Source organism: Neolamprologus brichardi, chromosome 18, assembly GCF_056152115.1.
Source record: "Neolamprologus brichardi isolate AB-2024 chromosome 18, ASM5615211v1, whole genome shotgun sequence".
NCBI classification, from domain to species: domain Eukaryota; kingdom Metazoa; phylum Chordata; class Actinopteri; order Cichliformes; family Cichlidae; genus Neolamprologus; species Neolamprologus brichardi.
Window position 1 is genome coordinate 29,793,286 of NC_142121.1, and position 13,459 is coordinate 29,806,744.

Here is a 13,459-nt window from a genome sequence, read left to right on the forward strand (position 1 = left end):
GGTAGTAATAATGGTCATGGATGATATGACGGGAGACTGAGTGAGAAAGGATTTTACTTAGAACTGTGAAAGTGCAGTCCTACTCGGAGCCTTGGAAGGGACAAAATGATGACATCCAAAGTATGAGTAAGCAGTATTGTGTAAGCTAGAGCTCTGAAGCTGTGGGATTTGGTTCCTCAACTGCCACCCAGGTCACCGGCCTGTGAAAGGAATCTTTCTTTGTTGCATTCTGTTTAAGAGAGTTCTCAAAAACTCTTTTAGAGAGTTCTCATCAAAATTTAGTGTAACCATGGTGTGTAGTCAATACAAGCAGTACTGTAAACGGTCTGTCAAGGCTCTCTGTGTGCGGGCAGGCGGAGAAGTGAAGGCAGAGGTAAACTCAGAGAATAATCTCAGCTTTATTGCTGACCAAAACTACAAAACTCAAAATGACACAGGAACAGAACACACAGGCTGGACCGATGGTGAGCAGACGTTAACGACGTGACCCTGCACAGAAGAAAACACAGAAAATAAATACCAGAGGAAAATGAGGGAATGAGAACCAGATGAGGAACAGAGCTGATACAAATTAAAAGGCAGACACAAAACTAGAGACATTGATATGAGACACAGACTTTCAGAATAAAATAGGAAATCCATAGACCAAAACTCAAATGCACTGAACTAAACTTCTATTAAATACTAGAAATAACAAATTACAAAAACAATACACAAAACACTGGGTCACTGACCCAGGACCATCACACGGTCAAAGAAATGGTGTATGCAAGGTTGTTTGGAGAAAGAACACAATCCAAAAAGGTGTCTCAGAGAGGAGAGCATGAAAACAACTGAGCTCTGAGGTCTTTTATAGAGTGTTGGCACACAAACGTGTCACATCAGCCTTCCAATGCCAGCAAATAAGACCTGACACTCAAGCAGACCAAAAAGAAGTCAAGGTCATCACAGAGAAATGTCAGATTTGAATGATGTGTGACAATGTAGAGTGTCATGTCCTGAAAGGGGTTCTTGGGGTCTGGTTCTTGGGGGTTTCTCTGTATTATTGTAGGGTCTTTACTGTACAATATAAAGCACCTCAAGGTGACTGTTGTTGTGATTTAGTACTACAGTGGGGCGAAAAAGTATTTAGTCAGCCACCGATTGTGCAAGTTCCCCCACTTAAAATGATGACAGAGGTCAGTAATTTGCACCAGAGGTACACTTCAACTGTGAGAGACAGAATGTGAAAAAAAAAAAATCCATAATTTCACATGGTAGGATTTGTAAAGAATTTATTCGTAAATCAGGGTGGAAAATAAGTATTTGGTCACCTCAAACAAGGAAAATCCCTGGCTCTCACAGACCTGTAACGTCTTCTGTAAGAAGCTTTTCTGTCCCCCACTCGTTACCTGTATGAATGGCACCTGTTTGACCTCATCATCTGTATAAAAGACACCTGTCCACAGCCTCAACCAGTCAGACTCCAAACTCCGCCATGGCCATGGCGGAGTTTGACTGATCATGACTGATAATCTCCCTCGATCTGGGGCTCCACGCAAGATCTCATCCCGTGGGGTCAAAATGATCATGAGAACGGTGAGCAAAGATCCCAGAACCACACGGGGGGACCTGGTGAATGACCTGCAGAGAGCTGGGACCAAAGTAACAAAGGTCACCATCAGTAACACACTACAACGGCAGGGAATCAAATCCCGCAGTGCCAGACGAGTTCCGCTGCTGAAGCCAGTGCATGTCCAGGCCCGTCTGAAGTTTGCCAGAGAGCACATGGATGATACAGCAGAGGATTGGGAGAATGTCATGTGGTCAGATGAAACCAAAGTAGAACTTTTTGGTATAAACTCAACTCGTCGTGTTTGGAGGAAGAAGAATACTGAGTTGCATCCCAAGAACACCATACCTACTGTGAAGCATGGGGGTTGAAACATCATGCTATGGGGCTGTTTTTCTGCCAAGGGGACAGGACGACTGATCCGTGTTAAGGACAGAATGAATGGGGCCAAGTATCGTGAGATTTTGAGCCAAAACCTCCTTCCATCAGTGAGAACTTTGAAGATGAAATGAGGCTGGGTCTTCCAACATGACAATGATCCAAAACACACCGCCCGGGCAACAAAGGAGTGGCTCCGTAAGAAGCATTTGAAAGTCCTGGAGTGGCCTAGCCAGTCTCCAGACCTCAACCCCATAGAAAATCTGTGGCGGGAGTTGAAAGTCCGTGTTGCTCGGCGACAGCCCCAAAACATCACTGCTCTTGAGAAGATCTGCATGGAGGAATGGGCCAAAATACCAGCTACTGTGTGTGCAAACCTGGTAAAGACCTATAGTAAACGTTTGACCTCTGTTATTGCCAACAAAGGTTATGTTACAAAGTATTGAGTTGTATTTTTGTTATTGACCAAATACTTATTTTCCACCCTGATTTACGAATAAATTCTTTACAAATCCTACCATGTGAATTCATGGATTTTTTTTCACATTCTGTCTCTCACAGTTGAAGTGTACCTCTGGTGCAAATTACTGACCTCTGTCATCATTTTAAGTGGGGGAACTTGCACAATCGGTGGCTGACTAAATACTTTTTTGCCCCACTGTATATAAATAAAACTGAACTTCCTTAAAAGCTGCAATTTTCATTATTTTGAAAAAAAAATTGCTTTGTTAGTCTAACCTCCTCAAATGTGGCAACCATGGAAAGCTAAGGATGACCTCTTGACAGTACAGTAGGACTCATGTAGATTGCATAAATAGTGCTTGAATTAGAGTTTTCAGAGTCATGTCCCCACAAAAGACAAAATTAATTTCTCAGTCTTTGGAAGCTCTACCTGAGTAAAGGGGAAGAAGATTGTTTAATCAGGAGCATGTTATTTTTCCCCTAAGACATTATTTGGTGGGGACGCTACACTGTTACTTGGTTTCTAGCACTACCTGCTTTTCACATTTTTTTAATAACAATCCTAATATTAAACTATTAGTATTGTAAGGTCAGGGTCTTAGACCTTGCCATTTTTAAAGATAAGAAAGACTTTACATACATCTGTATTTAGAAACCAACAGAAAGAAACATTATATTACATGGAAGCAGCTTTCATCCAACTTTGCTTAACCCTTTCATGCATGAATTATGACAACCTCAATCAGGATTGTTTTCTTAAGTATTTTTATTCATCTTTAGGCATAAAAAAAGATTGTTGAACGTTTTTAAAACTTTTTTAAAATGTTTTTTAAAATGTCCATCTGTGGACAACATGTGTTTTGACTTATGAATTTGAAAAATGAATAAATAATATACACTGTGTTGTGTTTATGTGCAAGTAAACTATGAACACTGACACAAATACAAGAAAACAGCCTTTGAATAGCTGTTCATTATAGTGGCCACTATATGTGAAATGGTTAAAGAAAATATCTCTTTTTGTCAATTCCTATGACCAAGAAAGAAAAGTTTCAAAAATAATAACATTTACTAAGGCTTTCAGACACTAGCCCTTCAACCAGTCGCTGACACTGGATCACCAGCCATCGGTTGAATCATTCTGCACGACAACACCATCACTCCATTCACTCCACTGAGATGATCCAGAGCAGGTGTTTGTTATTCGTGTCCTCATTCTCAGTTTGTAGGTGTGTGTGGCATCTGAAATTGGCTCTCTGTAAGACTGCTGGGCGATCAAGTATATTGGCTGTTCCTGTTTTGAAAAGAGTCATTAAAAATAAATAAATAAATCTTGGGTTTACCTTACTGTTCCTCTGTACCTCAGACTGCTCTGACTTTCAACTTCTATTGAGTACAGCTAAACCTATCAGAATGTGTTATTTATTGCTTCTGAGAATGGAAAAAAAATGTAACCAGCATTTATCAAAAGATGTTCACATTTTCTACTTAAAAAAGCCATTTTTGTTTTTCTCTAATTAAAACATTAAAAATACTTTAGTCCTCACTGAGTTGAGTTTTTCACCAAGTTTGTCTCATTCATTAATCCTGTCATATGTGCACGAGAAAGATCCGTGATGAGAGATACTGTACCTGATCACCTTTGTCCAGCTGGTATTCAAAACAATAAGGGTTAACGACTTCTCTGGTGCGAGGCAGACCCCATGATACAACCAGGGCTCCACCTTTGACTGAAGCATAGATGTTTGGAGGTGGAGAAAGGAGCTCTGTCTCACACACACAGACACACAGACACACACACACACACACACACACACACACACACACACACACACACACACACACACACACACACACAATTAGTAAAATAACTGGAAACATTTAATTCTGAACATCTGCTGTAGATTGTGGCTGAAATACACTGGAGTCTGAACTGAAACTTCAGGTTACCACTCCATACCCCCTGTACTTGGCACTAACCCCGAGTATTAGTCACAGCCTTCAAGATCTCAAAGGACAGAAATTTTTAAATTACTGATGGAGAAAAATTGTCAAAAGCTTTATTTGGCTAGCATGTTAAGAATAATTCATAGGAAAACAATGATCAATAATAAGAACTGCAAAATAAGAACTTTTATCATGTTCATGACCCACTGCACATTCTTTTAAAGCAATTCTGGTGACATGGCTTTGTGGAAGACAATGTTACAGTGACAGTGTTGAATTAACTATAATAATTTTTACTGTTTCTACGATCTATCTATCTATCTGTCTGTCTGTCTGTCTCTAGAGAGAGAGATATTTGTATTTTTTTAATCTGATCTATAGCATTATCATTTAGAACTACTTAATAGTCTTGAAATATTACCCAGCATGTCCATGTCATACACGTAGGTGTAAGACGTCCACTTGTTCTGCATGGACTTGTTCAAATGAAGGATAACTTCTGCCATATTATTGCTGAGAATCAAAGACGCTGATCCAGCTCTTTCCACAGAAGTATAGTTTAGTGACTCAACCAGTATTTCATCATCACAAATGCTAGTAGGGGAGACAGAGGAGATATAGACTCAAAGCAGTGTTTCAGCTTATTGTACCTTATTTGTAAATAAAGCTCTATTTAAAAATAAGAATACCTGATAAACACAGAGAGCTTAGTATCCTTCTCTAAAGTGTTGAATGACCAGGAGCAGTTGAGCTCATTTGTCGGGTAGAGGAGGCAGATAAACTTCTCCTTTATATCTGTAAGGTCTTCATAGGAATCCTGCTGAGCTGAAGTCCGTATGAGAACCATACCCAACTTCACATACAAGATCAGAGCATTGAAAGATTAAAAAACGCACCATATTTATATTTATTAGTTAGAGCCATACATTTTTGGACAGTCTCTGTACACCAACACAATGGTGCTGGAGTAAAGAGTGGCAAGCCATTACAGCCATTTTTATACATAAAATTGTAATTCCTGTCTGGATTTCAATGACTTCCTGATTGTTTAATTTCAAATCGGCTGTAGTTGTGTACAGAGTCAAAACTACAATAACTGTGTCACTGTTCAAATACTTATGGACCTAATGGTACAAGCACCATGTCTGTATGGTCGTTCAAAGATAAAAGGAAAGGTTTATTTTCACCTCGTACTGGTCATCCATTTTCTCGTGACAGGCATTCAAAGTGTGGCCCTCAGATTCTTGGGGGAAAGAAGAAGAAGAAGAAAAGGAAATAAAGCTGAACACCACCCTGATTAAAGTAATAATAAAGGAAATCTTTTGTTTAAAAAAAAACACCAATGACTTAAGGTCAAATGTTTTCTTTTCCTTATAGCCCATTTGTTCAGTGTCTGTGTACATTGTGATTACTCTTTCACTTACCACATTGTGTGAACCACAAAACCAACAAACTGGACCAAATAACAGGATGATGTGGAAACAGCTTCATGGCTGATCTGAGTGATACAAATGTGCACATATACGCATGTATCAATAAGCATGCAGCATTAGAAAGCACAGAGACGCTGCTGTAGCACTTTTCTGCAGCATTTTCCTGTGTTACTTCCCCCTTTTTACATGCGTACATACGGAAGTTGGGACGTCTCAGTGGTCACATAATCAAACACAAAGAAAGTTCTTTCCTCGTACGAGTTTTACGTCTTCACTAAATTACACTGACTTGTGAATTTTAACAACACAAATGCAATTTTCCATTGCCACCAACTACTTTTATCCACAGAAAAGAAAGGACATGATACGTTTGCTTTGTTCATACATTCAGAAGATAAATAGCCTCGACTATGATTAACTATTCTGGATTAAAGCTCTCATATGAATCAAATCGAATAAGAAAGCCACCTGTCATGGTTGTGTTATAGTAACAATGCTATAAAAGAAATAATAAAAAGCTGTTACCTTCAGTTGTCCCTCTACTGTCAATGACTGTGATTCTCTGCCTGAGGACAATGACACGCTTCTGAACAAAGAAGAAGCATGACGTCACGTACTGTAGATTCAGGAAACCTGGAAATCTTTCTATGAATTTATTCTGCTTCACTTATGTAGGCTGCAACCGCAAGTCAATCAATTGATTGATTATCCAATCATTATTTTTAAATTATCCAAAGCTCAGTCATGATGGCCGCAGACTGAACAGAGTTTTCCACACATCCCTTTCCCAGTAACAGTTTCATTACACACACTTGATACAGTGGGGCCATTGTAAGTTCATGGGAGACATTAGACAGATAGTGAGACTCCTTCTCCTTATCAGGGAGAGATAGGCCAACATGAGTTATGGCATGTTCTTTGTTTTGGAAGATTCAGGGCAGTGTCCTTCCTCAGAAAACTGTTTGGTGTTTGATCTGAACATTTTCTCCACTGCAGTGTTTTCCTTTTCCTTATTCTTTTAATAAACCTCACTGCACCTCACTTTGTAAACTGACCCCAAAACCCCTTTTGGGTAACTGTGACAGGAAATGATGTGATTCATACATGGTGTTATAGCAGACACAATAACCCACTATCACTAGAACGTTGTTCAGTGCTGTCCTCTTGTAATAATGTTCAGTCAGAGATGATGTCACAGCACTGGAAAACTGTATTTATCATTGGCACACATTAAGCACAAACTGTAGCTGGCCAGTAGGGGAGTGGTTCTGAAATTGTAGGAAATAATATAAACATCGTCTTGATGCATTCTCAGTCATCCAGGAAAGTAAATCTCCAAAAAGTTGATTCTGTTGATCTGGACGTAGCGTTTTGTGGGAGAAACGTTTTGTCACTCGTCCAAGTGACTTCTTCAGTCTCGAAGAAGAGACTGAACTGCCAGGAGTTGTGGCCCCAAAGTACATCCAGGGAGAAGGTGGTCACTGATACAAGTCAATTCCTGCCGTTATGCTGTGCCATGTGGCATGGGATATAGCAGCTAGTTGGAGTATTCTCAGCTCTACGATCAAGTTTCAATTTTAATTTCAATTCAATTTTATTTCTACAGCGGAAAATCACAACAGCAGTCACCTCAAAGCGCTTTATATTGTAGACCCTACAAAGATAGTTTGAAAACATAACTTCCCCTTTCCAGTCTCTGAATCTCTGTTGTGTAGGCAAGGACATGCGCCAGTGACTTCAACAATCTGCGCTCTGTACTGTGGCGCACAGGGAGTACTGCCTCCATAGGTGCAGACAGCGTAGACATATTATAAGCCTGTAGGAGCTGTGTTGCATACAGCTTAACTCCACCAATGTCTCAAGAAGCTTAATAGCGTCTTGGTCTTGTCACGACCTGGTGCTGGCTTTGGCAGTGCAACAGGGTAGCACATCCATTTGCCATAGTCTCTCCAACATCTCAAAACAGGTTTGCATTCTGGGACTGACGGGTGGTGAAATAACACTGGTCCTCAGTCAAGTGCTCCTTAGTCAAGAGTTATTCACCTCTGGATCACTTCCACAGCATGTCTTTTAACCTGTCTTCCTTCTTTCTCTTCCCACCCGGTCATGGCAGATGGCCCCGCCCCTCCCTGAGCCTGGTTCTGTCGGAGGTTTCTTCCTGTTAAAAGGGAATTTTTCCTTCCCACTGTCGCCAAAGTGCTTGCTCACAGGGGGTCATATGATTGTTGGGTTTTTCTCTGTATGTATTATTGTAGCGTCTACCTTGCAATGTAAAGCGGCTTGTCTGTGTTTCATGGTGTTATAGTGTGATGATATCTGTGCTTCTTTATATGCTATGGAGTTTTTTGTTTTCTCCTCATGATGACTTCCTTGTTGGAAGTCATCATAGGCAGAAACCCTGTTTTTCTCCGGAATTTTGCCCCTATATGTTACATATCTCACTGTCTATCCCTTTTTTGCTGCCTGGCCTGACCTTTCTCCCCAATGTAAGTTTGTATATTTTAGGTATTGTCTGTATGGTCAGCTAGGTCTGTCATTTCAGCTGCAGGCAACTGCAACTGACAAATAAATCTTATCCTTATCATTATAGTGACTGTTGTTGTGATTTGGCCCTGTATAAATAAAAATGAATTGAATTGAATTGAATTGCTGCATTACCTCTTGAGCTGGACCTTGTAATGTCCAGCCAAGGTGCATCTTGACACCTGTAGGGCCAAGTCAGACAGGCTCTAACAGGGTGACCACATGTGTGTGGGCTGATCCTGTAGTACCAGATCCTTACGATTTCTGCTTAAGGGCATTCACTGGCTGAGTATGCTCTGCCAGCCCAAGTGTCTTAGCAGTGAGAGCGTGGTGGATTTTGAAAATCCATCCTGGGTGGCAAACAAGAGAAATGCTAAAAGAGACAGCCTCACCTTAGAGGACATGGAGATCTTGTTTCATGGTTTTCAGTGGTAATTCTGCAGGCTGCCCTTTTACCCCTTCAACACTGCGGTGGTTATCTTACTGGATGACTTCTTCCTTTCCTCTCCTGTCTGAAATACTGGTTTCTTTGAGCTGAATTGTCACAATGGCCACAGGCCGATAGCTAAACTAGACTCAAATGCAGCGAACCACAACAGAGACAGCTCGTAAGTTTTACAGTGTTTTATTAAGAAAACAGATTAATTCGTAGCAAAGAGTAGTGATGCGGCCGTGGGTCAGCGAGAGTGAACTGTGAAGTGACAGTTGTGATGGGAATGGAGCGGGTGTATCTGGAAGAGAAGCAAATGTGGTTAGGAAGGTGTTGGGCGCAGGACACCTAGGGAAGGTGGGTATGATTAATATTTTTTACTGACAGCTGGGGTGAGCTTGGCTTTGAGGGAGAGGTGGAGAGAATCCAGGTGAGTATTGGCAAAGGTGACCTGAGTTCCACTGCATCCGAGGTGGTGAGTGATAGCTGGAGGGCAGGCAGGCAAGGTTCTCTGTATTTTCCAGAGTGTAGAGGTTATCCAAAAGAAGCTGAGGTTGAAGGCAGTGGCGAAGAAGGTCCAGGGAAACTGTGACACAAGAAAAACAAGGTAGGCTTAAATCCTCAACTTGATTACCCAGATTCGGCTTCAGGTGTACAGGACTGCAGGAGAGATGATGGCTCCGCCCAGGGGTGGAGACCAAGGAACTCAGGTGCCTGATGGAATTTTCCAGTCATACCTCCAGATCATGACGTGAACAGTGAAGTATCAACTTGCGCCTGCAGCTCATATTCGAGCCAGTAGGAAAGGGAATACTCTGAGGCTGACAATATCTATGGAAACTGGACCTCAAACCATGTGGCAGTTTTTCAAGCAACCTTGACACCTGGGCCCCACATTCCAGCTCTACAATTCCTTTCCTCCCTAACTGTCCATGCAAACTGTCCAGTGAGCGTACCTTTAGAGCAAACATCCTGAAGGTCTTGGTATCTCCTTACATGACAGATGCCCCATCCATCACTCTGCAATATGCTGAGTGCCAGTTGGTGTGGTTGTCTATACTCCTGGCATCCATTGGGTTGGTATGAGAGTACCTAGAATTGCTATAGAAGTCAGCAAGCAGGGCCTCCTTCACCTTAATATGATCCACCAATATTTGGAGTTTGAAGCGTTCTGTTGCATCTGCTGAAAGAGTATTTTCCACAAACAATCCTCAACCATGCAAACTCCTGTGGGTGTGGGTGTACAAAATCTAAGATGGTAGGTGCTGGCCCCCTCTAGTAATGCTCCTGACTCCCCACTGGACTCTGATGTTTGAGACCTGGGGTGTATATAATGATCAGCATGATTGTGTCTCAGAGTAGAATGCTACTGGGAGCCATGATCATGATGCTGTGCAGTGCGGCTAGCTGGCTAACTGGTGGCTCAGGGAAATGGTAATAATTTTCTTCCAAACTTTGAGGGTAGGCCAATGATGCTTCATGGTGTTTCAGTCCTGACAAGTTGAAACCCTCAGGTGAGTAATCAACATGTCTCTGCATCAGATACAGGCTCTGGCATTCTCTGTACACTGCTGATTGGCTGCTGCATGTGTTTCTATTGGTCCCAGTGGGCATCATGTTCCTCCCATGCAGGTGACACAAAAGGGTTTTAGCATTCTTTGATATAATTTGTAATTTTTTCTTTTCATGCTCATCTTTAGGAATAAAGATCACATGAAATATTTCTGAAGTTTTAAAAATTCTTCTGCAATCTATAAAGTACAACACTGCTTTTCCTCAGTGTCACAACAACTTCATTAGCAGTAGAAGAAACAGGATACTATCATGGCAAAAAAACTAAACAAAAGACACACAAAAAACTATTCAATTGAGGAAAAACCCCATACACTTAGTTCATCATACTTTAAAAACTACAATTTAACAGAAATATTATTAAACTGGTGCACGGTGGCACGGTGGTTAGCACTGTTGCCGCACAGCAAGAAGGTCCTGAGTTCAATTCCACCATCAGGCCAGGTCTTTCTGTGTGAGTTTGCATGTTCTCCCCGTGTTTGCGTGGGTTCCCTCCGGGTACTCCGGCTTCCTCCCACCGTCCAAAGACATGCAACTTGTGGGGATAGGTTAATTGATTAATCCAAATTGCCATTACGTGTGAATGTGCGAGTCAATGTGAGTGCGAATGGTTGTCTGTCCCTGTGTGTTAGCCCTGCGACAGACTGGCGACCTGTCCAGGGTGTACCCCGCCTCTCGCCCTATGACAGCTGGGATAGGCTCCAGCGCCCCCCGCGACCCTGAAAAGGATAAGCGGAAGCGAATGGATGGATGGCATGTTCTACAGTGTTATTATTTTTATGTATTCCTTGTAAACATAAATTACAAAATTGTAGGAACAAGTTTCAGACTGTTGGATGAAAAGAAACATTTGAAAGTTAGACTCAACATCAATATGATATGGATCTGTATACATTTTAAAAGACCTGCTTTTAAATGTACATTCATTATGAAATTTCTTATATTTTGTGTTCCTTAAAACAGTAATATGCCCTAATAAAAATATTGTATTTGTCTTTGTTACATTCCTGAATAAGGGCTAGGGGATGATGGGAGTAAAAAAAGGTATGATTACAAAAAACACCACCACAAACTAAAGCATGCTGAAAAAAAGAAAAGGTGACGGTTAACCAAGTTAAAGGTTCACTTGTGCTGCCAGCACATACCAGCTATTCACTAACAGGACAAAGAAAACAGAGAGCTCAGTTACCACAAGCAGACCAAACCACTACAGCTCACCACTTAAGGCTGCCCCACTCACTGATAGAGCCATGCTCCATCAGCTTATATACTGCTGGGGTCAACAGCAAACCATTATAATGTACTATTATGCGCATTCCCCAATTGCTAGTCTTGGTAGCTGGGGATTGGTCCACCAGGGTCTCCACCCCAGGGTCTCCACCCCTGCCCAGCACACATTGGGCCTACATAAGTGTGGGTCTGTGTTCCTTTTTCAAGCTGTGCCCAGACAGGCTCCATGGACTAAGACCCAGCCACCAGACGCTCACAGTTGGGTACCCTCCCCAGGCCTGGCTACTATCTATCTATCTATCTGTCCATGAAGCCACATAACACACACCAATTAGTTAAACTGCAGGAATGTCTTAAAGACATAAAGACCTGGATGGCCACTAACTTTCTGCTTCTTAATTCTGAGGTCATTGTACTCGGCGCTGAAAAGCTTAGAAATATGGTATCTAACCAGATTCTTACTCTGGATGGCATTACCTTGGCCTCCAGTAACACTGTGAGGAACCTTGGAGTCATTTTTGACCAGGATATGTCCTTCAACGCACATATTAAACAAATATGTAAGACTGCGTTCTTCCATTTGCGCAACATCTCTAAAATTAGAAATATCCTGTCTCAGAGTGACGCTGAAAAACTAGTTCATGCATTTATTACTTCCAGGCTGGACTACTGCAATTCATTATTATCAGGATGTCCAAAAAACTCACTGAAAAGCCTTCAGCTAATCCAAAATGCTGCAGCAAGAGTACTGACAGGGACTAGAAAGAGAGAGCATATTTCTCCTGTTTTGGCTTCCCTTCATTGGCTTCCTGTTAAATCCAGAATTGAATTCAAAATCCTGCTCCTCACATACAAGGTCTTAAATAATCAGGCCCCATCTTATCTTAATGACCTTGTAGTACCATATCACCCTATTAGAGCACTTCGCTCCCGCTCTGCAGGCCTACTTGTTGTTCCTAGAGTATTTAAAAGTAGAATGGGAGGCAGAGCCTTCAGTTTTCAGGCCCCTCTTCTGTGGAACCAGCTTCCAGTTTGGATTCGGGAGACAGACACTATCTCTACTTTTAAGATTAGGCTTAAAACTTTCCTTTTTGCTAAAGCATATAGTTAGGGCTGGACCAGGTGACCCTGAATCCTCCCTTAGTTATGCTGCAATAGATGTAGGCTGCTGGGGGATTCCCATGATGCATTGAGTTTTTCCTTTCCAGTCACCTTTCTCGCTCACTATGTATTAACAGACCTCTCTGTGTTGAATCATATCTGTTATTAACCTCTGTCTCTCTTCCACAGCATGTCTTTTATCCTGTCTTCCTTCTCTCACCCCAACCGGTCGGAGCAGATGGCCGCCCCTCCCTGAGCCTGGTTCTGCCGGAGGTTTCTTCCTGTTAAAAGGGAGTTTTCCCTTCCCACTGTTGCCAAAGTGCTTGCTCATAGGGGGTCATATGATTGTTGGGTTTTTCTCTGTATCTATGAAGCGCCTTGAGGCGACTTTTGTTGTGATTTGGCGCTATATAAATAAAATTGAATTGAATTGAATTGAATTATCAGTACGCCCAGTATAATTGTTCATCCAGGTGAACGGTTCCCTCAATCTTCTGCTCATAGGGGATTTTGAATTGCTCTTTGTCTGGTTCCCCACCCAGGACCAGACAACTCTCTCCACATCGAAATAAGCCAGTTGAGGTAGTTCAGGCATCTGACTATGCCTTCTGGCACCGCCTGGTTGAGGTGTTTTGGGTATGTCGCACCCGGAGGAGGCCCTAGGGCAGACCCAGGACATGCTAGTAAGATTATATGTCACCTTGGTGTTCCCCCAGAAAGGCTGGAGGAGGTGGCTGGGGAAAGGGAGGTCTGGGCTTCTTTACTTAGGCTGCTACTCCTGCCCTGGATAAACGGAAGAAAATGGATAGATGGATTCAATTCAATTCAATT

General features: G+C 41.9%; 1 protein-coding gene across 3 annotated transcripts; it reads right to left on the reverse strand.

Moving 5' to 3' along the window:
* Positions 1-3,146: 3,146 nt before the first annotated feature.
* Positions 3,147-6,347, reverse strand: LOC148097777 (uncharacterized). 3 transcript variants are annotated; one of them, XM_087831785.1, is made up of 7 exons: positions 6,298-6,347; positions 5,764-5,837; positions 5,527-5,582; positions 5,029-5,192; positions 4,761-4,933; positions 4,025-4,122; positions 3,147-3,686 (listed from the first exon to the last, which is right to left on the reverse strand). In XM_087831785.1, exons 2-7 carry the CDS (start codon positions 5,828-5,830, stop codon positions 3,510-3,512), a joined length of 735 nt encoding a protein of 244 aa, XP_087687911.1. In that variant the 5' UTR covers positions 5,831-5,837; positions 6,298-6,347; the 3' UTR covers positions 3,147-3,509. The 3 variants fall into 3 exon arrangements, with proteins under 3 accessions (XP_087687911.1, XP_087687910.1, XP_087687909.1); XM_087831784.1 differs by having other exon boundaries at positions 4,025-4,158; XM_087831783.1 differs by lacking the exon at positions 6,298-6,347 and having other exon boundaries at positions 4,025-4,158; positions 5,764-5,968.
* Between the last annotated feature and the right edge of the window lie 7,112 nt (positions 6,348-13,459).